Source organism: Dromiciops gliroides, chromosome 2 (genome assembly GCF_019393635.1).
Source record: "Dromiciops gliroides isolate mDroGli1 chromosome 2, mDroGli1.pri, whole genome shotgun sequence".
Classification (NCBI taxonomy): Eukaryota; Metazoa; Chordata; class Mammalia; order Microbiotheria; family Microbiotheriidae; genus Dromiciops; species Dromiciops gliroides.
Window position 1 is genome coordinate 237,666,198 of NC_057862.1, and position 26,863 is coordinate 237,693,060.

General features: G+C 37.6%; 1 protein-coding gene across 1 annotated transcript in view; it reads right to left on the reverse strand.

Annotated features, from left to right (window-relative positions):
- Positions 1-312: 312 nt before the first annotated feature.
- Positions 313-26,863, reverse strand: part of LIN52 (lin-52 DREAM MuvB core complex component) — a 119,387-nt gene continuing 92,836 nt past the window's right edge. Inside the window, exon 6 of the mRNA XM_043983995.1 lies at positions 313-3,206. Coding sequence (XP_043839930.1) covers positions 3,151-3,206 — 56 coding nt within the window. The 3' untranslated portion in view covers positions 313-3,150. The remainder of the gene's footprint in view (positions 3,207-26,863) is intronic.

Consider the following 26,863-nt stretch of genomic DNA (forward strand, 5'->3'; position numbering starts at 1 on the left):
CCCTGATTTAAAGTCTCTTAGGTCCCCAAATATTTTTCTAATTGGCCTGTCACTGTTTCTGAAATACCCCAGAAGAGATTCATTCCTTTGAATTAAGGATTCACATATCCAGGAATTGCTAAAATGCAGATGCCCCACAGGGATAGCCCATAAGCAGATGTCAGTCAGTAATAACCTTGGCTAGGTTTGGTTCACAGAGTTGTTTTCCAGTAACAGTTGGATGGTAAGGAATGTATAGAGATGTGAATTCTGATTGGGAGAGTGAGGGAAGAGAAGACTGGGAGAAGAAAAGACCCAGAGCACATAGTAGCATTCAGTTCAATAAACATTTATTAAACGCTTCTTAATGTCTGGTGCACTGTGCTATGCACTAGAATACAAAGATGAAACACAATATAATCCCTGACCTCAAGGAGTTTTTACAGTCTCATAGGGGCAATGACAAGTCGACAAATGACAAATATAGTGTGGGTGCCTGGGGAGGGCAGGCCTAGGTGGGACAGTAATCAGATAGGGCTCTCTGGGTAGCCAGGGAACAGTAGGATAAGCACTTAGGGAAAGTGAAAGGTGCTGAAAGGGAAGGGCTCATGGGTGCCAAAGACAAATCATCTACTTCACAATTTTGCCTAGGGCCAGACCTAGGTACTAATGTTGAAAAGAATCCAGAAAAATACTACAGGGGCCTCCTGTGCAAATCAATACTAATCCAGGATGAAAAAACAGGGTTTAATTTCAATTTGCCATTGACTATTATTTAGCAGTATGCCAATGAATGAGGATACCCATCCCTGGATTATTTGTTTTAAAACAGTCTATTTAAAATTCCACCATATAGTATTTAAAGAACAGCTGAATTCTCCAAGGAGCTTCAAGCCATTTCTAGATACTTAACATACCCCAATACAATAACTGGGTTCTTTACTATTAAATGCAGAGCTTTCCAATGATGGCTAGGGTTTAAATATGTAACTTGAAACTTTTAGAAAAATTCCATGCCCTGCTATAAAATGAGACACATTTATTATGACAGCAACCACCATATACAAATAATAATCTGCCCACAAGTAAAGTACATACATACGTACACTGTACATAAACTTATATTATCAATATAAAAATACATCAACATTTCTAAGGGTAACAAAACCAATAAATATTGCAATTTAAAAGCATCTACTTTGCTGCACTGCTGAGAACAATTAAGTGCTATGAACAAGAAGCTAAGGTAAGACAACCAAAAGTGGCCCAGGGAACCAATGACATAGTTTGATTGTAGACATGAGTTCTAGGTTTATGTTCCAATATTACTCATGTTTAATTTCCCATAGCACTCAATGTGCTTGTTATCAATTCTCCAAAATACCCAGCAAAAGAAAAATATAACATTAAGATCATTATTTGGGGGCCACACACACACACACACACACACACACACACACACACACACACACACACACACACAGCTAGATTGCATATACATATATATATATATATAATATGTACAGAGCTCAACCGCATTTAGTGAAATAAAGGAATGCCAGCAATATATTTAACTTAAAAATGAAACTTCAAATGGTTTAATTTTCTAAACCAAATCTAACTAGCAACCAAACAGAACATTCTCCTCATTCCTAATTTTTCTTTAATTTTCTTTCTCCTCTTACTTGGTGGAATTATTTTAAGTAATTTAACCTTATTGGAGAGAAAACCCAATAGTAATTCTACTACAGCAAATAGGGCACAAGCATCATAAAAGTACTGATCGAGAAGTTTTATAAATGGCATCTTCTCAGATGAACTGAGAAAATTTTGCTCACCACGACAATTAAGACCAAAGAACACTAGAAAGTCTTTCTACCTTCAAAGAAGGACAGTTTGTTAACACCAAACAAATGTTTGGGCTGGTCATATTCCATTGGACTTTAGGTAAATTCTAATTCTCCATCTATTTCATAAACATGGGAACTGGCAAAATGTAGACTTTGGGGGGGGGGGGAGAAAATTTGATATTTCAATCCCCATATGGGGTTTTAACCTATCCTCTGTGACATATGTGATTACAGAGCTTTGGAATAGTTGCATCTGAACCAGGATCTCTCTGTTAGCCAAAATGTTTTAATGTAGATGAAGTAATATGGATACAAGGATAATGCTATAGCCCCTCCATATAGTCACGTTTCTTTAAGCTAAAGAGGGTTTCTACTCTCTGACCTTCTGACTCTTCTAACTTGTTCTCTTTTCATAGCATCACTTTCTCCCATCTTTAGGCTGTGACTCACCGAATTAAGCTGAGCCAGAACTGCCTGCCATAGCCAGTCATAAACCAGGAGCAATCTTTTTTCTTTGCCTCTTCTAGTAGTTTGATACTGAGAGACTACCAGGGAGCCATGATATCTTATGACATAATATGATAGCTTAGGTTCCCATTATAGAGCTTTCACCTTACAACTAGCTCTAGAAGGACCAAGCCATCACTCCCTCCTATCCTGCTACCCCTTAGCAAGAATGGAAGAAATAGTAAGTGCCACAATGGGAAATAAAACTATAATGAGAGGTAAGGAATTGTCTGATCAGATGATGTTTTAGGAAACTCCTATTTCTCAGGATGTGAATGCTTAGGAGCTAGGACATACTAGGCTATTTCAGGATAGAAATAATATCCTATATGGGCCAATTCCAAATTCCCAGTGAGTCATCTTTTCTCCTCATCGACAACCTGTCTAAGAAATCCATATGACTAAAGGGCCCACCCAATATGCACCAAATTCAAATAGTATGATTTAGACCAGAGATATCACTAAGCTGGACCAATGAAGGGATCGTAAGGAGGCAGGGTAAGGCCCCATATAGATGCTACATCATCTCTATAAATAGAGAAGTGGCACTTCACTCTGAAGAATAAAACAAGACTTTCTGGTGATCGAGGCTTACAATGCCAAAGTCTCAATGCTTATGGATGATCCTTATGGAGAGCGGATCCTTCTCTCCCAACCAATGTCCTCAACAAGAAGCAGAGCCACAGAAGCAGTAGAGAAGTGTGCTCCTGACGACATACCCCAGGCCTGAGGAAGCGGTGCGGGGCTGTGAGGTCTGTGCTGGAAGGAAGGAAGAACATTCATAGTCCATTTTATCTTATTCACAAGCTGTGGCTTATTTCTTGGGTTTCTCCAGAATGTTGAGAAATTTTCCCCGAGTCATCTCTCTAGCTGAAATCAGAAAAGAAAAGAAGGGTCAATGTAAATAAACATCACACTTGGGAATGGAAGACAAACATGAAAACTGGCCATACTTCTGATATCGCGCTCATTTATGATCATAGTTTAAAAACTCAAGAGCCATCCTATTCTAAGGTTGTTTGCACAGATCTAGTCTGTTGCCTTACATGGTACTGGACAACTACTGAGTGCTTCAGAAGGTCAGGGGAAAAAAATGGAGGCTATCACCTCCATCCTACTCTTAAAAGATCACAATGGAATTCTCAATCGTAGTAGAAAAATGGTCTTCCTTATTCAGTATCATCAATTTGTGAATGGTGTAATCTAACATGTTCTCTCGATCTCAAGGGACTTGCTTATGATACAGCTGAAATTAGAGAGCCCTCTCCAGGCTACTGACTTCTCACTGAAATTAGACATCATTTGCCCTCGTCTCTTAGGAGTGGTAGTCCCTGGATGCTGTAATATAACACAGTTTATATTCCCTCGGTGCAGTTCATCTATGGATGATATAATAAAGTAGAGTTTATAGAGCTTTGGTCTTCTCTCTCTTGGCATTGTCAGTTGCTAGATATTTAATATAGCCAGGCAGGGTTTATGTGTCTCTCTCTGGCTTTCAGTACCATCAATCTCTGGTGCTGTAGTCACAACAGGGTTTATACAGCTACTTTCTTACACATGAGGCTTTGAAATGAAAGTGTAACATTTCTCAATTACAAGATCCACTACTTAGAAGCCCTCTGTTGTGTTCTTTTTGTCCAAAGTAGCATGAAAGGGCCATATATGGTTTAACTGCCATTTTATTCTCTCAGCCATTTTCAGGACCCATGAAAAGTATTATGTGATAGTTCCAGAAGCCAGAAGAGGCAGCCTGGTACAGTGGGAAACGCACTGGCTCTGGAGTCAGAGGAGCTGAGTTCAAATCCTACTCATGCTTACCACATGTGATCTTGGCAAGTCATTTTTCAGGGCCTCAGCAGCCTCATCTATAAAATAAGGGGGCTAAAGCCTTTGGAATCTCTGATAATTTAATTTATAAATTAAATTAAAGCCCCTGATAATTTAATGATCCTATGGTATAAAGAGGTTGTTTGCTTGGCTCACTGATCCTAATGGTGTATTGACTCTGTCTAAGAAATGGGAGGGAACAAGAATTACCTGAAAGAATAAGGTAATCATCGGTATTGGCCTCCTTACAGAGTCTCTTTATACCAAACATACTGAAAGAATGAATTTTCACTTCTACTCCTAGATTTAAAGCTAGCTAGGTTTGCAAAATACTTCACACACATTATCGTATTTGATCTCCACAACTCTGTGAAGTAATGGCATCATTATTTCCATTTTACAGATAAGGAAATCGAGGTTTAGAAATGAAGTAGCTTGCCCATGGTTAATGGCTGGTCACACAACTAAGGAGAGATTCAAACACTAGTACAGTCAAGAGAACCTAACAACAAAACCCCACAACAAACAGGAGACAGGAAGGAGGGAAAGGCCCTGTCAGAGAGCAATCCTCATAATGCTCAGTCCATAGCTATTTCAACCAAGTTCTTAGAACTTAGGATGACACTCTTTTCGTGGGGATGGAAATCCCATAAAGTTTCAGGTAGCAGAAGACTCAGAAAGAGGTCTTTCCATGGAGTGGGGTTAGTTCTTTTTTGTGGCCTAGGAATGTATACCACTCCAAAGAAAATAGCTACTTACACCCACATAACTCAGGTTAAAAATGTAGTAGTAACAAAAAACACTGATTTAAAGGAACTTTAAGATTTACAAAGCCCTTTCTTACCTATGAGGTAAGTAGTGCAAATATCATTAACCCTATTTCTCACCAACAGATGAGAAAACGGGCCCAAAGAAGCTCATAGCAACAATAAGTGTTCCTTTTTTTTTTAGGTTTCTGAACAGAAATGCTGGATCTCTCAAATTCACCATGGCTTTCTTCTACCCTCTCTAATTATAGACTTTGTAAAAGACTTCATTCCCTTTAGCAAAGTCCCCAGGCCATCAACTAAAAGGAAAAAAGAAAAGGTGACCCCTGGGGCTCCATCCTCCCAGAGCAGCTGACAAGTCTGCACTAAGATCATAGGATCACAGACTTAGAATTGGAAGGAAACTTTAGAGGTCAGCTGGCCTAACTTCCTTCACTGGATGGATAAGGAAATGTGAGGCTCTCGGTGAGGTCCAGAAGATCTTCAAACTTCAGACACCTAGCTTTTTGATATATGGGAAGCAGCAGAGGCCTTTAATCTAGACCTGAAGCAACAATGATATGAGATCACCAGTTTCCAGTAGTTCCAAAGAAATTCCTTCCTCTAGTTTGGCATCATCATATAAATCTGCCTTGGCCTTCTTTGCAGATAGTCTAATCCGATTTGTGGAATGAAAAAATCTGGCACAGTGTACTGGGCTGCCCGCCCTAGGGTGCTTGCTGTCCGAGGACTTTAGAAAAGCATCTAGAATGGATGATTCAAGAGCACAGGTGGTTCAACTGGTCTTGAAAGTTGCCATGGGGCAATGCAGAAATTCAGAGTTGGCAGGATTCCTGCAACCAAAAGCATTGGGGCTTGGAGCCCTGCCACTGGTTTCACTAATTACACACTCACCCTGCTGCACTTTTTGCTTCAATGTCCCCTGGATCTTTGCCTATTCTCCAATGTCTTTCCAAAATGAAAGGGTTGTCAATATTTTAAGATGCCACAATGAGCAAAGATTTAATCTAATTGAGAGATCAAAAGAGTTTAGAAGAAAAAAAGGGAAGATGAACTTTCCAACCTCTTCCAGGGGCTTATACTTCTTGAATTTAACAGATCCTTTCCCTTTCAATCATTCCTCCCCCTTCAACCTAATCCAATTGCAGAAGTGGCAGACACCACTGTAAAAGTAGAAGCAATTCAAAAGACATCATCATCTACTTGGTAGAGGAGAAAGTTTTCTCTCCTGCCAGTCCCATATAGGAGATATACGAATGCATGACACCTCCGCTCCCCAAAAGAGGGCTGGTGCCCTATAAATCAGATTGCAAGCACCAGCCCCTTCTGTGCAGAGAGAGAAATTACTGTGGGTTGGGGGTTGCTCCAGAGCACGTGCCCTCCTGTTCACTTGTCATCAGAGATGTTAACATTTCTGATTAATTCACAGACCTCTCCTTTTATTCCTCATTTCTTTATCCACGCTATCGTGCTCTGCTGCAGCTTAAAGATTCTTACCGACCTGCTACAATAATCACCACCCGCTAAATGCCACCCCCCAACCTGGGGAAATTGTTTAGTGATGCCAACCGCGCTTTTAATTTGCAAGACATCAGACACAGAGGTAATTTATACCAACATCTGTTCATTTCTGACTTCTGAAACAAACACACATGCTGCTACAAAATCCCATTAGGAGCAAGAGACAACCTTCTGCTATTCTGTATTCTTCTTCTTAAACACACACATACACACACACACACACACACACACTTTTATTTTTAAATGTATATCACTAAAAATCTCCCAACAAGGATCCCAAATTTCTTTTTCCCTATAGAAGTAGAAATGGTACAGAAATTTTACAAAATGTTTCTATTATTCCTCTTCAGCTCCTCTCCTTTTGGGTTTTCAATAATTACAGCTAAAATGTATTCCTGGTTCTCTAAGATTGGGCAAGGTTACTTCCTCCTAAGCTTGTTACCCCCCCCCACCCCCCCGCCCAGGTTCTCTCTCAAGCCCTAGTTTTTGTTTTGTGCCATTGGTAGGGGGAAAAGCAAGACAAAACACCATAATACTCATAAACAAAACTAGTCTTATCTCAAGCCAGTACCATTTACTGACCTTTTTAATCGGACATTTATGATTCTAGGCTTTTTGTTCAGAGAAATAAGAATCAGAAGGAGATGCTACTACCACATCGTAATGGCTGTGGCCAGAGGATGTGTCAACCTGCCAATGTCATAATCTGTGCTGTGAAGAACAGAAACATGACCCCCTCCATGTCAGATCATGATTTACAGAACTTCGTAGCTTCAGTGCACATGCTGCAAAGTGACAAACAAAAGATACAGTCTTCACAGGGTTAATAATGAATTATTCCAGTTAGTATGAGAAAGAGGCTCTGCCTATATACTATTTTAAGATGCTGAATGAGTAAATTACAACAAAACTTTAAATTTAGGTTATTCTTATGACTTCCTTATCAGTTACCCCAGGGCACTCTCCCTTTCTCTCTCTCTCTCTCTCTCTCTCTCTCTCTCTCTCACACACACACACACACACACACACACACACACACTTGGAATCATGGTAGCTGTAAATAATTGGGATTCTTATGCCAGTTGAATGATGGGACCATGATCTTTAAACCCAGTTTTGCAAGTCTCTACCTAAAAAGGTCAGGGCTAAAGGGAGGACTCTATCTCTTCCTGCTGAGAGGGAGGAACAAGGTTTAATATAGCCTCTTCTTTAGAACTTCCAATCCTGCAATCCTGCATTTAGCCTTGCCTTTGGCTCCTTTTCCATGATGACTGTCCCCAAACTGCTTTCTGCAGTAAATTTTGTGGCGGCTGGTTGAAAAAGATTCAGTGGTATAGATTGATTTCTTACAAGTGAGGGAATGAGGGATTACCAGCAGTCGCCCTGGTTAACAAGATTGGGTACAGAATCTCTTGTAAGATCAGCCCACTCTGCCAGGGCTTTGCATCCTTTCCCCATGACATATGGGTTTCATTACAAAGATTTTCCAGATTTTAACTTCTAGGCAGCTGCCTAGCATAATTCCACTGGATCTTTATGTAGGGAACAATTTAAAGGTTAAGTAACTTTTTAATCAAATAGAGACATGACATTTGGTTTTCAATCCCAAATGAAAACTACTGGTCCTGATACTGTTCCTTCCAGTTACAAAATAAGAAGAAAAATGCAATAAGGATAGAAGGGATCACTACCAATCGTTCTCCCACATCTCTAGGAACAACACAACCAAATGCACTAGAAGACATATGGGTGGTCAGGGGGGAAAAAATGAAGCAAATGGCAATGTGAATGACTTGTATCTGTGAAACATTATTTGTAACAGAAGATCAAATACCATGTCATAAGGCCAGCAGCTGGAAGTCGTCCTTCTCCTGAGCTATACTGGATGGCAATTTATAGCTGGAAGTCAGAAAGGAGATTTAGAAATCCTATTCAATTCAAATCTGTGTCCTGAAATGATGCCTTAGTGACCAGTCACAGAGAAGGTTTCTTTGGAGTAGTAATAGCATTTATCAATTTTATGGTATTTGGCTTCTCTTTTAAAAACCTTTTGCATCCTTGAAGACTCGTCCACAACAGGACAGGAAGGTAGCCACTAAATGTCAAGTATATACTAGGCAATGAATAGATAGAAAAGAATTAGGAGAAATGTTCTGAACGTTGGGGGTGGGGATTTTGCTCCTCCATGACATCACAGACTGTCCCTGCTTCCAGCTGGAGGCAATAAAGAAGACTTAGAAAGAGTTGCTTATAAAGGTTTCATCATTGGTGGAAGTACATTATTTAAAATGTTGATGCCTTCCATGTAGTGATAGTGCCTATGGAGATAGAGATATATACAGAAGGTTCAGCTCTCTTAATTGGATACCCTAATCTGGGCAACAGGCACTCTTGATCCATTTTGGTTTTTTCATGTGAAAAGTGAGAATTCTGTCAAGTGTTTATGTATCTCATTTGTTATTCATCCTTCAGTTTTTGCAGAGGATCCATGACATCCTGGGTGATGTCTTAGCTTGTGTGTCAATTGGATTTAAGTGAGGCAGAGCTGTGCAAAGTCATCAGCCTCACTCTCTCTTCCTGAGTCATCAGAGTCCAGTGGCAACACAAAAGTCAGGATGACTGCTGATGGCCCAGGATGTTGTAGATGACCTTAGTGTCTTTGCTGCCTAACCAAGCTCTAAGTGCTCCATGATGCCTGCTTCAGCCAGCTTCATGACAGTTAAAACAAAATGCTCTTATCTACCCATTCCTCCAGGGAAGAATTTTTACATACTTGGGGTAGACGTTCCCCCTAAGTCATCAATCGGTTTGAGGACTCTTGGTTACCCTCAACCTGGTTTAGTGGTCTGGTGAGATGGTTTACCAGGGTGTGATCAAAGTGCAAGCCACAGCTTTCTGGAACCACAGATGAGAGCTGAGTGAAGGTAGACACCAAAGGTGGTGGATAAGCAGCCCTGAAAAGGGCCCAGCAAACCCTTACACCAGAGGTGTGAACACCCCACGTATCCCATCAAAGGCTTTGCAATTTTATGGGGCTTGCTGTAATCAGTATATTATCTGCTAATAGGAGCCCATGGAGAACTTCACTATCTATAGTCAGTAAATACTTATGAAGAACCTCCTATGTGCCAGGCACTCTGCTAAGGATACAAAGAAGGCAAAAAATGGTCTCTGACAGGAAGTTCACAATTTGATGGAGGAGACAAAATGCAAACAACTATGTATAAACAAGCCCTAAACAGGATAAACTGGACATAATTAAGAGAGGGAAGGCATGAGAATTAAGAGGGACCAGGAAAGGCTTCCTGGAGAAGGTGGGATTTTTGCTATAACTTGAAGTCAGGGAAGTTCAGAAGGAACCTCATTTCAGTTTTGGTCTCTGTACTGGACACTGGCAAATACCTCTGGCAAACCTGTTTCCCAACTTTATGCTCACTTGATATAAACAGAGTGTCATTTATCTTTGCTGGACATCTTCATGTCACAGTCAGCACCTCATCCTTGATTCCCTGACTGGAAGGAGTTTATCAACATCCAAACTGACCCAAACCCACTGTCCTGTTCTTTGGACACTTGCCTTTGATGCTGCTGTGCCAGCTCCACCCAACACCTGGGACTCTGCTCCTCACAGTTTCACCAGATCTAGCCCAGACCCAGCATGCTGTTCTTCAGCCATTTGTATGCATAACCTTCCCTCTTTAACAACTGACTTTTCCATTTCTAGCTTAGGAAAAAAGTAACCAAATCAAAACTACCATTCCTGGGAAAAGCATCCCCATTAATTGGCCTATGTCTCCATTCGTCATCCCTTCAACTTCCATGGCCACAATTCCCCTATGTGTGTTGTCTACCCCTATATAAGCTCCCTGAGGTCTGAGACTCAATGGCTCTGTTTCCCCAGCACTTTGCTGTTTGTATCCCTAGCACTTAGCACAAATGTCTGGATCTGTGACCCTGGAAAACCACTTAACCTACCTCAGCCTCAGTTTCCTCATATGTAAGACAATAATAGGAAATACCTCAAGATCAAATGAGATAATACAAGTAAAACAATCTGTAAACCTTAAATTGCTAAATAAATGTTATTTATAATTTCATTCATTCAGTTCAAGGAACCTTGTATGATTTTAACAAACATATATCACTGAACTAAATGTAATTCAAAGCAAAGGCATGATGACTGCATCAAGCCCATGAACACTGCTGCAAAGCTTCCTAAATGACATCCATAAGCACTAAAAGGAGTCAGTCTTGCTGTCCACACTCAAAAAACCAAGTAGATGAAGAATACCTATTGCCAAGACAAGTTGTATGACCCATGGAGCTGGTCCATCAATGGAAATACCTCGGATGGACAATGTGCGTGGACCATGGACTGAGATAGTAGAAATGTTTATCAACTTAACATAATTAATACCATTTTGTTTTAAGCCTTCATTTTCTGATTAAGTTGTTTTTCTTACATTCGTGTGGTTTGACATACTGAACAACATATGCCCTTAGGTAACTGATAAGGAAGCATATGGACCCTCTGTTAGTATAGAAAAATATCATAAATATATCATAAAATGTATTTCACAAACACTTTTATCAGTAGTTTCTGTAATAAACTACTAATCAAATTATATGGAAAATAAATCAGGAATACCCATAGCTAGAACTAGGAGAAATCCACCAGAAGAGTTAGCCATCAGTCTATATCTGGATCATGAATGGGACGTGAACTGAGACTCAAGCAGCCAGTATTCAAGTGCTTTACAGAGGCTTGCCAGATGACCACTCTGAAGAAAGACACATAGCCTCCAGTCAGGCAGAGGGGAAACCTGGTCCTGGTTACCCGTATGAAAGATGTTTATTGGGACCAATAATCTTCAGGTTAGTGATTTGTTCCTAGAGGGGGCTGATATTTGTATTGTTTGCACATACTGATTGATGAAGTTTGATTGCATGCATTGAGAAGTGTAAGTCTAATTAGTGTTTCCATCACATTAGTTAGCATATGTAATGGTAAATCAGCTATAAGTGTGCACTGTGCATCACACAGGCTCAGAAATGAAAAGGAAGAGAGAAGGCTGGATTGCCTTTGGGAAACTCCACAGTGCTTATAATCACCCCAAGCTTCTCCCTGAAGTAAAAGCCCATCTTTTAAAAACAATACTACTGATGCTGTATTGGCTGCTATGGAAGAACACAGCCTCTAAAAAATTTAAGTTTCTATTCACAAAGAGAATAATGGAGGAACATAGTGGGCATGAGTAGGCTACGATATATTACAAACAAGAATTGTGCAAAAGAAGTGGCATAAACCAAACCTTCCTAAACTGTGGGTCATGACCCCATATGGGGTTGCATAACTGAAATGTGGGGATTACAAAAAATTTGGCAACAAAAGGTTATGTATACCTATTTTATATACCTATATACTCAGGGTCACATAAAAATTTCTTAGGTGAAAAGGGGTTGTGAGTGGAAAAAAATTTAAGAAGTTCAGGCATAAATTATGACTTCATTAAATATATATGGTGTGGGGGGGGCAGCTAGGTGGCACAGTGAATAGAGCACCGGCCCTGGATTCAGGAGTACCTGAGTTCAAATCCGGCCTCAGACACTTAACACTTACTAGCTGTGTGACCCTGGGCAAGTCACTTAACCCCAATTGCCTCACTAAAAATAAAATAAAATAAAATTATATATATATATATATATATATATATATATATATATATATATATATGGTGGGATAAGAAGAATGCGTAATCATGTGGTGAGAGCATGGAGTAACCAAAGGACGGCATATCTGTTCTACTGGTGTCCCTTATATCCCTGTAATGTTAAGGCATCAAGAGGATCATTCCAGTACATTAGAAAGAGCTATTATGGTTGACTTATAGGAAGATGCTGACAAGAGTTGAAGAAAATGAAAGGGGGTGGATGGGTCACAACCTATACTATTGAAAAGATGCTCACCAGAGATCACAGATTCAGTGAAAGCACATGTAAACACACTTTATAGTTAATGTAAGTTCTGTAAGACAAGGAGTTTTTTCCATTTTGTCTTTGTATTCTCACCCAGTAGCACAGTGCCTCGGAGGCAGTAGGTGCTTAATAAATATTTCTTGAATTAGAATCAGCAACAAGTAAGCATAAGGGGATTTTTAATTTTCTAAACCTTTCACCTAACTGTGTGATTCTAAAATGGTGATCTGTTATAGGATAATATTTACAAAAGTCTTACTGCTTCTTTCTCATACATTGAGAACGTCCTGATATGCATATAGATTATTTTCATAGTTTGTAGATGGAATTTTAAAACCTTTACATGAACAAGATCAAATGGAACTAGAAAAGAACTGTAAAGTGGGGAAAATATCTTTGTATTAGTCATCTCTAATAAAAGTCTATTCCATCAATACATCAAGGATTTATTTTTCATGGTAAAGCACCTACACGGATCAGATTATAATTTAGAGACAAGTTGTGGAGAGTTGCTTAAGACTCAAAGAAGTTAAGGGATTTGCCCATGGCCACAAAATGGGCAAGTGAAAAAAATCACAATCTGAACTCGGGTCTTCCTAATTCCAAGTCCAGGACCCTATGTGATGCTACTTTTCAGAAAGTTTGGTATCTAAGATACATAGGGAGATGATATAAATATATAAGATTCAGGATCACTCTTCAATAGATAAATGGTCAAATCATATGAATAGATTTCAAAAGAAGAAATTCAAACTATCAACAACGACTTTCATTAAAAAAAGCTCCAAATCACTAAAAATAAGAAAAATGTAAAATAAGAAAAATGTAAAATAAGATTTTCTCTGAAGTCTTACCTTACAACCAAATTGTCAAAAATACCAAAACAGTTGGAGGAAAAGTAAAAAGGTAAACCACCTACTAATGGTGAAGATGTAAAATGGTACAGAAGACAATTTGGAATTACGTGTAAGAAATTACTAATATGTTCCAGCGGTGTAGTGATACCAATAGTTTTTTGAGTAGCAAAACAGTGAAAATAAAGTCGCCAATGGTTAAAGAAATTGTAGCATATGAATAAAAAAATATAACTGTGACAGAGAAATGACAAGTAGGAGGAACAAATAAATATGAAAAGATCTGTATAAATGGATGGAGAATGAAGAAAATCAAACTAGGAGAATATATCCAACTACAACAATGAAAATGAAAAATCTTTGCTCAAGGGAAGTTGTGAAAAAACACACTTTCCTCCTTGGAGGTGATTCTTTCATTTTTGTATTTCCAGAACCTGGCACAGTGTCTTCAGGAACTTAAATGTTGAATTGAATTTTTTCTAAGAGGCAGATAAGAGAAGGTTATTTTCTTTGTGAATCAGGAAATTAAATCTACATTCAAAGATTTTCCTTAAATTTAGCATAGGGCTAGGGGCGGCTAGGTGGCGCAGTGGATAAAGCACCGGCCCTGGATTCATGAGTTCCTGAGTTCAAATCCGGCCTCAGACACTTGACACTTACTGGCTGTGTGACCCTGGGCAAGTCACTTAACCCCCATTGCCCCGCAAAAAAAAAACAAACAAACAAATTTAGCATAGGGCTCACTCCCAGCAAATGTAGTAAGAGCATGACAAATAATAGGTTCATCTGTGCAGCTAAACAAATCTAGACAGCACCAATACTGAAAAAAATCTTCTAACTGGCCTTCTACACTACAACAGAAAGAACAAGACAAAGACATATAACCAATAGAGTTAGTCTTAAAACATTAAATAGGAATGTGAAATATAGGAAATGTCAACCATGATACTTTAATGCAAAAGGTCAAAAGAAGACTCTTAACTGTCAGGTATCCAAAAAACTCCAGCTGTCTTTCACGCCCTCTTACAAAATAACTACAAAATAAGACTAGTTTTCAAATTCACAACAACCATCCTAAAAAAAAAAGTATATAAAAAGTATATAAAACTTGTGTTCAAGGAATGAGAGTTCACAATTTATTTCTCTCACTTTGTCTGAGCGCCTGCTTCATGGATGTATCCATTTCCTTTTCAAGGATAGAGATGAACTGAATGAAGAGCAATGTGAATCAGTGATCCAAGCAATGTATTCCTATCATTTTTCAAGACTAGAATATTTATTAAATACCACAGATCTGTCAGGAACTGCCCATGCCCTTATATGGTAGTAAATCTAAGAGACATATTCATTATATGACCTTGAACTAATCAAATTCTCAAGGCTTCAATTTCCTCATCTAAAAAGTAAGATCATATCCCACTATAGCAATCCATTCTGTGGGGTTTAGACAAAAGAGGAGTGATAATGACTTTATAAACAAAAGTATATAAAACAAGATGCCAGTCACGCCACTTTGACACGGGTTAGATATTGATTCCTAAAATGGCTACAGACTTTTTTTACATTATAAAAGTATTTTATTATTTTCTAGTAACATGTAGAGAGAGTTTTCAACATTTGTTTTTATAAGATTTCTAATTTCAAATCTTTCTCCCTCCCTCCCCACGTCCCCAAGACAGCAGGTAATCTGATATATGTTATAGATGTACAATAACATTAAACATATTTCTGCATTAGTCATTAGTTATAAGAGAAGAATCAGAGCAAAAAGGAAAAACCTCAAAAAAGAAAAACAGTACCCAAAACAAAAGAAATAGTATGGTTCAACCTGCATCCACTTTGCACAGTTCTTTTTTTTTTTTTTCCAGAATTTGGAGAGCCTTTTCCATCATGAGTCCTTTGGAACTTTCTTGCACTGTTCTATGGGTGAGAAGAATCAACAGACTTATTTTTTAAGGACCACTTCAAGCCAAAGAAAAGCAAGAATAATATAATATAGACAATTTTAGGTGACTTGGTTATTAAGAGAAGATGCTTATTTGGTGTATCCTATTTCAAAGAGCTGGCAATAGCCCGAGTCCTAGAAAGATGGAGGCCCAATCTCTTGACCCCTAGGGCTGAGAAAGAGTTACATCTCATCTCCGTGAAGCCAATAAAAACCTCTCTTGATTATAATTTAGATAAGAGCCACTGGATTGAATAATAATGTCTGAAACTCCCCTGGCTGTTTCACCTTGAGACGTCCATCACTGGGTTAAACATGATGCTAATTGCATTTGGATTGATTAATTTCTCTCACTCCTGTCTATTCGAATAACGCTTAACAAAATAATCATAGCACCCGGAGCCAAATCTTCTCCGTCAAAGGAATGAAGCCATCAGAACCGGCAGAGATGAAAGAAATGAAGATGACCCGTAATTACTGCTACGGTGATATCATTACCATATTATACAAAATGAGTGCACAGGGGGAGGAAGTGTAGAAGAAGGAGGGGCTGAGATTATTATTATTTTTTAATGGAACTTTATATCCTAAGAATCTTAGATCTGACACCAAGTAGAACACACAGAAATACTGAACTGAAAAAAAATATACAAATCTTACACATGAAATCACAAAATCCAATGAACACTGAGGCCTGGGATATGGCAAGTGTGTAGAGTTGTGAACAGGGATTATTCTCTCCACTATTTTTTCTCTGCAATAATACTTTGTATATGACTTGCATAGGGATTTAAGATACCTTTCTCTATACCACAAAGCTCCCCTACAGTCACAGCACAACTTTCCTCTAAGCCCAGTGAATAAAGTTAGTTTATTTGTTTTATTTTAATAGAAGTGGTCTTGTTTATAAACTTGAAGTATGGGTTTTTAATTGAAGTTGAATTCTTGCTAAGAATAAAAATAAGTAAATAAACTTACACATCCTTAAGGTTCATTATATGTTTATCTTCTAGTATAAGATGGATTTAATTTAAATCATTTAAACCACTAGTAAGGAAGAATTTATTTAATAAATGCCCTCTAGTCCTTTGATATAACATTAATACATAGTCTTTGTAAAAAAGGAGCTAAATATATAATTTCATTTTTTTTTTTAATTGAGGCAATTGGGGTTAAGTGACTTGCCCAGGGTCACACAGCTAGTAAGTGTTAAGTGTCTGAGGCCGGATTTGAACTCAGGTCCTCCTGACTCCAGGGCCGGTGCTCTATCCACTGTGCCACCTAGCTGCCCCTAATTTCATTTTCAGAAGATTTAAAAGCAAGGATTTACTTTGGAATTTTTCATTTTAATTTTGTAACTATATTAGTTCACCAAATGACGTGCTTACTTTATGTGCCAAAATTACTTGGATCAGAAACATATGAAGTACCTTATATATATATATATTTTAATTTGCTTTATGGATAAATGCCTGAAGACTTTGGAGAGTAAACCAATTCAATAGGTTGGGGTAGAGTTTAACATTGCAACACTCTACTAAAGGGATAACCATCACCATCTCAAAAATGTTGATATATTGTCTCACTCTTGTCATTTTCTTTGATTAAATTATCTTTTTTTTAAAAAATTTGTTCTTTAACCCATCAATTCTTTAGGATGAAATTATTTAGTTTCCATTTAGATTTGCAGGGGGCAGGTAGGTGACACAATGGATAACGGACTGGTACTGGATTTAGGAGGACCTGAGTTCAAATTCAGCCTTAGACACTTGACACTTACTAGCTGTGTGACCCTGGGCAAGTCACTAAAAAAGTCCTTGTGCCATTTAAATTTGCATACTTTTCAAAAGTCCCCTGTTGGTTATAAATTTTATTGTGTTGTTTATTAAAGGATGTGCTTAAAATTTCTGCTTTTCTGCATTTGCTTACATGAGACTTATGTTTTAATCAATAGTTAATTTTTGTAAAGGTGCCACAACTACTAAAAATATGTAAACTCCTTTCTACTGCCATTCAGTAACTACCAGAGAGATATCATACCTAAATTTTCTAAAATTCTATTTAGAACACATCATTTTGTTATAATTGCTTAAGGTCTGAAAGAGGTACACTAAGGAGAGGTACATTAAGGTCCCCAACATTTATACTTTGGGCATCTATTTCTACTGCTTAATTCAATCAACCTTTTCTCTAAGTATTTAGATACTATGCTATTATGTATATGTATGTATGGTACATGAATTGTAAAAAACAAACTGTGGTACATGAATGCAACAGAATATTACTGTAAGAAACAACAAATATGTTTGATGCAAAGAAGCATAGAAAGAATTATGAGCTGATGCAAAGTGACATAAGCAGAGCCAAGAAAATACTATATACAATGACAATTAAAATGAGACCAACCACAAAATAAATTAATTAATCAATCAAAATTGATTGACTGATTAGAGGTCTGGCCCCAAAGAAGAGATATGAGAAGACAATTCCCTCTACTCTTTTGGGGGGTGGGGGGGTGGGCAATGAGGGTTAAGTGACTTGCCCAAGGTCACACAGCTAGTAAGTGTCATGTGTCTGAGGCTGGATTTGAACTCAGGTACTCCTGAATCCAGGGCCAGTGCTTTATCCACTGTGCCACTTAGTTGCCCCTGCTGCACAAGCATTTTCAATTCAATTCTGCAATCACTTAATAAGGGCCTACTAGGTATTAGCACTGTGCTAAATAAAGTTTCAAAAATAAAATAATCCCTTATATCAAGAAACATAATATTGCGGGGATTATACAACTTGTACATAGGTAATAAATACAAAGTTTAGACAATTTAATTATTTTTTTAAAGTGAGGCAGTTGGGGTTAAGTGACTTGCCCAGGGTCATACAGCTAGTAAGTGTTAAGTGTCTGAGGCCGGATTTGAACTCAGGTACTCCTGACTCCAGGACCGGTGCTCTATCCACTGCACCATCTAGCTGCCCTTATACAATGTAATTTGAAGGAGAGAGTACTAACAACTAGGAGTGGGGAAGGTGAACCAGTAAGGCCTGATGTAAAAGGTACGATGAAGGAATGTAGGGATTATATTGTAGACAAAAGAAATAGTACAAAAGCCATGGTGACTGGAGATGGAGTATTTTGTGTAAGGGACGGTGAGAAGACAAATTTGTACCACCTTCATTTTTTAATATATCCTTCTACCCAGTGAATCAAGCAACACAAAAGAAGTTTTATATTATAGTCAATATTCTATAATCAGTCTCCCAGTTGGCAAAGGGAGGTAGGCACATTTCTCAACTCTTCTCAAGGTGCCAAGATTGGGTCGTTATAATGTATACACATGTTTTTAGTGAAACCTTAAATACAAAAATACAAAAAACGCTGCCATGTAAATTAGGGAAATGTGCATATAAATTCTTTTCCTATTCACTTCAGATACGTTTTAAAAGGGTGAGCTGGAAAGGAGAATAGGTTAGGAACTATTAACAATAATGCTTGAAAAAAATTGTGGAAGATAAGGAGGCAGTTCCTAAGGGTTTCTGGAAGGGCACTTCCGCTGTAAACCTTCTTAATTTTACTTAAAATTAGTTCAACTTCAATACCCAGTAAATTATAAGTACTATGAATTATGCTGTTAACTTGTAAGTACATCTGAAGACAAAAGAACTATTAAGAAAAAAATAATTGATCAATGATGTTATGCCATTATTTTCTTTAGAGGGAAAACATGTTCATTAGCTGGAGTTCTAATAGAACACGACTTTTATCCAATAATAATTCAAGTAATACTATTATGGAAAATCCAGGAAACACAGATTAGGTAGAACTAGTACCAAAATGGACATATCTTGTTTACAGAACCAAAAGAGAGCCATGATAATGTGGTAAAATATGAAAGTTTTTAACAGTCGGTTAGGATAACTGAAAGACGCCAGTTTTTCAAGGACCACCCTTTTGGGGAGGAGATGAACAGTCCACCTGCTGTGCATGTCAGACTGCCTGCCGGGTTTTTGACTTCCGGGGTGGAGAGAACGGGAGTAGGCCTTTTTGCCTGCTTGGCGGGACTCCTGAGGGCGCGGCACAGACGGTCTCTCTCTCTCTCCAAAGGTGGCCTTTTCGGTTTGGTGAGTTTTTATAAGGAATATAGACTAAGCCTAGACTTAAGACGATTTGTATTGTATTTCTATTTTCCTATCCTTCTAATCAACATCACCTTGTGACTACCATACAATAAAGGCTCTATCTAGAAAACCAGAAGCTTCTTCCATTTACTAGTCTGGGAGATAAATTAGGGAAAAGTTAAGTAGGGGAGATTTATGATCTAATATCCAATTTTATTCTCACAATAATTTATTGTCATATGGTAGCAAGAAGGAAAATAAGGGGGGGGGGCAGCTAGGTGGTGCAGTGGATAAAGCACTGGCCTTGGATTCAGGAGGACCTGAATTCAAATCCAGCCTCAGACACTTGAAACTTAACTAGCTGTGTGACTCTGGGCAAGTCACTTAACCCTCATTGCCCTGCAAAAAAAAAAAAAAGAAAAAGAAGAAGGAAAATAAAGGGATAAATGATACTTAGCCCAAATAACTTTCAATAAGGGACTTATGGCCAGAACAGTTCATGACCAAGTGACTTTTTCTTTTAATTTTCTGTCATAATAGAAGAAAGTGGCTTTTGAGGACTCTCAGGAACATTTGCTTTTTAGTCTTTCATTTGTTGGTTAGAGGACTATATATAGATCTCACTAATATAGACCCAAGTGCTCTCTTACTTCCCCAATCCAAGGTAACTATAACAGTATTTCAAAAGAGAGCTGTATTTGATCTTTTAGTGTAGCTAGATATCTAGTGTATAGGTAGTTATCTTTGTACCTAAATATCAAGATACACTGGAAGATCAAATATAGATAGATTACTTTTGAAATTCTAATGTCATAGTTTAAGGGAATCCTAAAATTCACAAACATTTAAGATGCAACAACATAAAGCCACTGAAAACCAGGCCACTTGACAGATAGAAATACATACCTACAGATAGCAAGTTGCAAGATGCCATATTGAACTACAACTATTAAATACAGAAAAAAGTACAGCTACCTTGCTTATAGAACCTACAGTGGAAAAGTGGGAAGAGATTCATACATTTTATTCCTGATTCTACCACCAATTTACTCATGACTGAGGACAAATCACTTAACCATTGCAAACCTGAAGAAAGATAGTGCCTACCTTTTTCCAAGAGGATAGAAACATTTTCTAATGTGATCTGACACAAGTGGGTGAAAGGCACTGTAGAGCTAGAAACCTTGATATTGGTGATACTTTCAGGTAGGCGGGGGGTTTCAGGATGTGGGTTCAAATCTCACCTCTGCCACTTACTGTGCATGGGACCTTGGTCAAGTTAACCTTGCTGAGCCTGTTTACCTTCATCTGCAAAAGGAGAGAGAAGCCTCCAGACAAGATGACTCCCTAAACAGAAGCAATCTGCCCAGCTCTTAAATACTGACTCCAACAAAAACCTAAAAATAGTACCAGACCAAACAATGATCAAGAAATAATTGAGAAAATGCAGTAAGCAACCATTTCCACCATCCCAAAACATCATTAAAAGTCACTCAGAAGCCCATCGACAAATGGAAAGGGGACCTCCTAAAATCATAATAATGATGATAATAGAGCTAATATTGATAAACACAGACAGATATTACGCAGGTTAATGAAACACTTTACATGATATCATCTCATTTGATCCCCATAACAATCCTGTAAGCTAGGTGCTATTACTACTACCCCCATTTTACAGATGTGGAAGCTGACGCCCACAGACATTAAGCGATTTGCCCGGAATTCACAAAGCTAGTTATCCAATGCAGGATTCTAACTGAAATCTTCCTGACATCAAGTCTAACAATCTATACATTATGCTACCTAAGAAACTCAGAAAAGCCAACGTTAAGTGAAGGAAAAGGAGGAGGAAATCCTGGCCAACTAGAGATTAGACAGAGACATGTATAGGACACCTGCATGGCTCTGTAGGTTGAGGCAACAAGAGCAAAGGGCCCCTGTTAAGAAAGTTCCATTGTGGTCTGAAACCACAGAAGCAACTCAGAAGGGCAGTGAACAGTGCAGTGGCTATGGCATCACAAAGTTTGGCAGTAAAAAAGGAGGGCCACAGGAACAGTTTTGTTAACTACAGGAAGAACAGAAGAAAGTTCTCACCACAGAAAAACAGGGCAGTTTAAAAAGTAATATGGTGACTTAATTATACTTTTTTTTAAAGGCAAGAAGTATGGAATAAAGACTCAGTTTCACATACAATCAATCCTCTTTTTTGTGTTCTACTTGGTATATGAAAATGTTCTTTTTTTGCGTGCTTTAAGTTCAGAATAAAAACAAATATAAGAATAATCCGATGAAGTTGCTTCTATCTCTAAATCTATGATCCTATCATAAGTTTATAGGGGCAGCTAGGTGGCGCAGTGGATAAAGCACTGGCCCTGGATTCAGAAGGACCCGAGTTCAAATCCAGCCTCAGATGCTTGACACGTACTAGCTGTGTGACCCTGGGCAAGTCACTTAACCCTCATTGCCCCCCCAAAAAAGTTTATACTAAGGAAATCTTAGAATACGTCCCATAAAGAAGTCTTAGAAAATAATATAATGCAGTCATCTAGCTGTATTGATATCTATGTCAGCCACAGCAGAGTAAAGCATTATGAAGCATGCAAAATAACAGTCCTTCCCCCATCCCACCCATCCAAAACACTTATAACCTAGCATGTGAAACGTTTAAATAAAAATAAGCCAGTATACAGTTAAATGCCAAACCAGTGGCTGAAACAACTTCTAGATATGAGGAAGCATAAATGCTAGAGTAAAAGAAAAGGAGGGGAAAAATCTCCAGAAGAAAAAAAACACTGTAACATCAATTAAATTTTTAAAAGAGAGAATGAGCACTTATCACAGACCCCCTGAAAAATGATTTAAAAATCACAAAAGGAGGGGGCAGCTAGGTGGGGCAGTGGATAAAGCACCAGCCCTGGATTCTGGAGGACCTGAGTTCAAATCCAGCCTCAGACACTTGACACTAGCTAGCTGTGTGACCCTGGGCAGGTCACAACCCTCACTGCCCCACCAAAAAAAAAAAATCATAAAAGGAGATACAAAGGAAGATCTGGCATCTTTAAGACTGAAAACACGTTTAAGGGAGGATTCAGAGTTCAAGATGAACATTATTAATAAACAACATTTCAATAACTAGGTGAAAAATGATCCAAATAATAAGAGAGATGCAAATTAGAACAACTATGAAGCTGTTTTATATCCATTAGGTTGGGGGTTTTTTTTGTCATAAAAAAAAATTAAAATGGCAATTCTTAGAGGAAAGACACACTATTGCACTGGTTTTGGAATTGAACTGACTCAACCAACCTAGAAAGCATTTAGCACTATAACCAAAAAGCCACAAAGGTGAATACTCTTTAATTCAACAATTATCATTACTAGGTGATCAGTACTTTGGGTATACCCAAAGGGAACAAAGAAAGAAGAAAAGGAGCCATAAGTACAAAAAATATTTACAGCATCACTTTTTGTTTCAAAAAATAACTGGAAACCCAACAAGGTATCCATAAATTAGGGAATAGCTAAACAAATTGTGGTATAACAATGTAATGGAATATTGTGTTTTAAGAAATTAATATGACAAATTCAGAAAAGCCTGGGAAGAATTATATAAGCTGATGTAGAATGAATTGAATGGAACCAAAAGCCCAATTTCGGGGGCAGCTAGGTGGTGCAATGGATAGACTGCAGTGTTTGGAGCAAGGAAGACTCCTCTTTCTGAGTTCAAATCTGGCCTCAGACACTTTATCCTGTTTGCTTCAGTTTCCTCATCTGTAAAATGAGCTAGAGAAGGAAATGGCAAACCACTTCAGTATCTTGTCGAGAAAACCCCAAAAGGGATCGTAAAGAGTTCGACATGACTAAAAAACAACTCATCAAAAGGGTTGATTTATACATCTACGATAATGTAAACAAAAACAACTTTGAAAGATTTCAGAGTACCAATAAATATAGTGACCAATCAAGACTTGAGAAGACTGATGATAAAGCACATTTCCCAACTCTTGGCTGAGAAGTGAAGGATAAGAGGTACGGAATAAAATTGTCACACACAGCTAATGTGTATACTATACATATACATATTGGTTATGAGGAAGGGCTTCCACTTGGAAATAGGGGAGATGGTGGATAGTGATAGTGAAGCAAGAAACTAAGAGAGAAAAGAACATCAATGAAATATTTTAAAAGAACAAAAAGTTTAGGAGGGAACATATGAAGGGCAGTTTTGTTAGGATCATGTTAAATTTCACAAAAACCGTATGTAACAAGTTCACAGCTTTATATACAGCTTTGCTCTTTGTATGTATAGTGAAATATCCATGTTTGCTGATGTTTATTAAGTTCATAAAAAAGAAAATGTTAAATTTTAAAGAGGGAAAAAAGAATAACATTTAATTATGCTGAATGACTGATGGTACCCATGTTAATACTTGGGAAGTTTGACAGCAAGAGAGGGTTCAGGGGATGGGATTGAAGGGAAGATAATGTGTTCTGTTTTGGATATCCTGTATCACTTCACACAGATCTTCCCAAATATCTATGAATTATTTATATTTGTAGATCCTTATACAGTAATATTTCATTACATTCATATGCCCCAAATTGGTCAATCATTTTTCCAACTGTTGGCCACATGGTTAGTTTATAACTTTTTGCTATTACAAGTAACGCTGATACGCCTCTTTTTATACAGATGGGTCTTTTCTTGTCACTACCAACCGTACTCCCCCCTCCCCGAGGTAGCCTAATAATGGAATTTCTGGATCAAAAGATATGAAAAGTTTTCTAACTGTTCTTGCATAATTCCAAACTGTTTTCTAAAAACAACTGAAAAAGAGGAAAGGACCTATTTGTACAAAAATATTTACAGCAGCTCTTTTTGTAGTGGCAAAGAACTGGAAATTGAGGGGATACCCATCAATTGGGGAGTGGCTGAACAAGTTGTAGTATACAAATGTAATGGAACACTACTGTGCTATAAGAAATGATGGGCAGGCAGATTTCAAAAAACCTCAAAAGACTTACATGAATTGATTCTGAGTGAAATGAGCAGAACCAAGAGAACATTGCAAACAGTAACAGCAACACTGTGTGATGGATGATCAGCTACAATAGACTTTACTCTTCTTAGAAATACAATGACCCAAGACAATTCCAAAAGACTCATGATGGAAAATGCTATACGCATCCAGAAAAATAACTATGGAATCTGAATACAGATTGAAGCATACTATTTTCAATTTTTAAAAATTTCTTAAGGTTTTTCCCTTTTGTTCTGATTCTTCTTTCACAACATAACTAATGTGGAAATTTATTTAACATGATTGTACATATATAACCTATATCAGATTGGTTGCTGTCTTGGGGAGGAAGGAAGGGAGGGAGGGAGAAAAATTTGGAACTCAAAATTTTACAAAAATGGATGTTGATGGGGCAGCTAGGTGGCACAGTGGTTAAAGCACCGGCCCTGGATTCTGGAGGACCTGAGTTCAAATCTGAGCTTTTATCCCTGGTACTTGACACTTACTAGCTGTGTGATCCTGGGCAAGTCACTTAACCCTCACTGCCCTGCCAAAAAAAAAAAAAAAAAAAAGAAGAAGAAGAAAAAAAAAAGAAAAGAAAAATGGATGTTGAAAACTATCTTTAAACCTAACTGGAAAAAAACAAAATACCATTAAGATTGGGGTCACAAAAAAGAAATGATAAGCAGGTTGATTTCAGAAAAACCAGGAAAGACTTATATGAACTGATGCAAATTAAAGTGAACAGAACCAGAAGAACATTGTACACAGTAAAAGCAATACTGTACAATGATCAACTGAATGATTTAGCTGTTCTCAGCAATACAGTGATCAAAAAACAATTCCAAAGGACTCATGATGAAAAATACTAACCACCTCCAGAGAAAGATCTGATGGAGTCTGAATGCAGATCAAAACATACTTTCTGTATTTTTTCATGTTTTGTTTTTTCTTTGGGTCTGTGTCTTTTTTCACAACATGATTAATATGATATGCTTAGCATGATTGAATATGTATAACCTATATCAAATTGTTCACTGACTCAAGGAGGGGATAGTTGAAGGAGGAAGAGAGAAAATTTGGAACTCAAAAATATTTTTTAAAGAAATGTTAATAAGCTGGGCAGGTAGGTGGCACAATGGATAGAGTACCAGCCCTGGAGTCAGGAAGACCGGAGTTCAAAACCTGCCTCAGTTACTTATTAGTTCTGTGAACCTGTGACTTTACTTAACCTCAAATGTCTCCCTCACTCCCCTAAAAAACAAAGTTTACAATAGTCTTTATGTAAATGTGGATAAAGTAAAATATTATTTAAAAAAATACAGCTAGATCAATTTAGAGCTCCACCTGTATAGGGAACATTTCCTGATTCTTGAAGTTGTTAGTAGCCTCTCAAATTATCTTGTATTTATTTACTTACCTTCATCCCTTTAAAAAAAAAAACCCACAATATTTCCCTCAATATTCTTGAACCTTTTGTTCTTCTGCATTTATTTTATTTTTGTCTCATTTTATTAAAAATATTTCCTTGGTAATCGGTTCAGTATAACTTAAATTTCTCTTCATATTTCTATGTAGTTGTCTAACTACAATGTATGTTGGTAGTTTAACATTCAGATTTTTAATGCATTTTATTATTTTAAATGTTATTTGTTTTTTCTTTGAAGTCTCTATTCCTACGACAGAGAAATAATAAACATTTTTGTGGAGTTATTTTGTTGATGCAATTAATTATCTTTACTTTTGGATAATTATCTAGCATTTGCTAAGTAAATCATCACATCAACAAAAAAGAAATAATTTTGTTTCCTCTTAGCCAATACTAATTCCCTTAATTTCTTTTTTCTTGTCTAATTGCTATAGCTAAAATGTCTAAGTACTATGTCAAATAATAATGTTAGCAGGGGGATATCCGTGCTTGACTCCTAATAATACTGGGAAAGCTTCCAAGGTTTCTCCATTACAAACAATACTGGCTCTTTGTTTTAGATAAATGATAATTTCAAGGAAAGTTTCTTTCACCTCTAAGCTTTATAGTCTTTCTACCATAAATGAATGCTTTATCAAAGGGTCTCTGCATCTCTGTGCTTTTTAGTGTGTGTGTGTTTTTTAAACAAATGAATGCTTTATTAAAGTCTATTTCTTCTACAACCATTAGCAGAATATTATACAGAATTATTATTAAAGGTGATATTTATTCCCTTCCTGACTCTGCTTTTAACTTTCTGTCCTTTGCCACTATGATACCTCAGATTTCAGTCTCACCTTGTAACTTTCTGCAAAATGCACAGCCTTCTCAACCCAGAAAATCTCTGTCATGCCAGGCCCCTTCTTGGTCTTCCAAGAGCCAACTTTTAATCTCCTCCCAGCTCTGTTTGCAATCTTTTACACTTTGACACCATAGAGTATCTATCTTCCTTTCCCCCTCTTCTATTCCCTTTTGTGTGGTCTTCTAACATTAGAATGCACCATTAAGAGTAGTGACTGTCTTTCTTTTGCT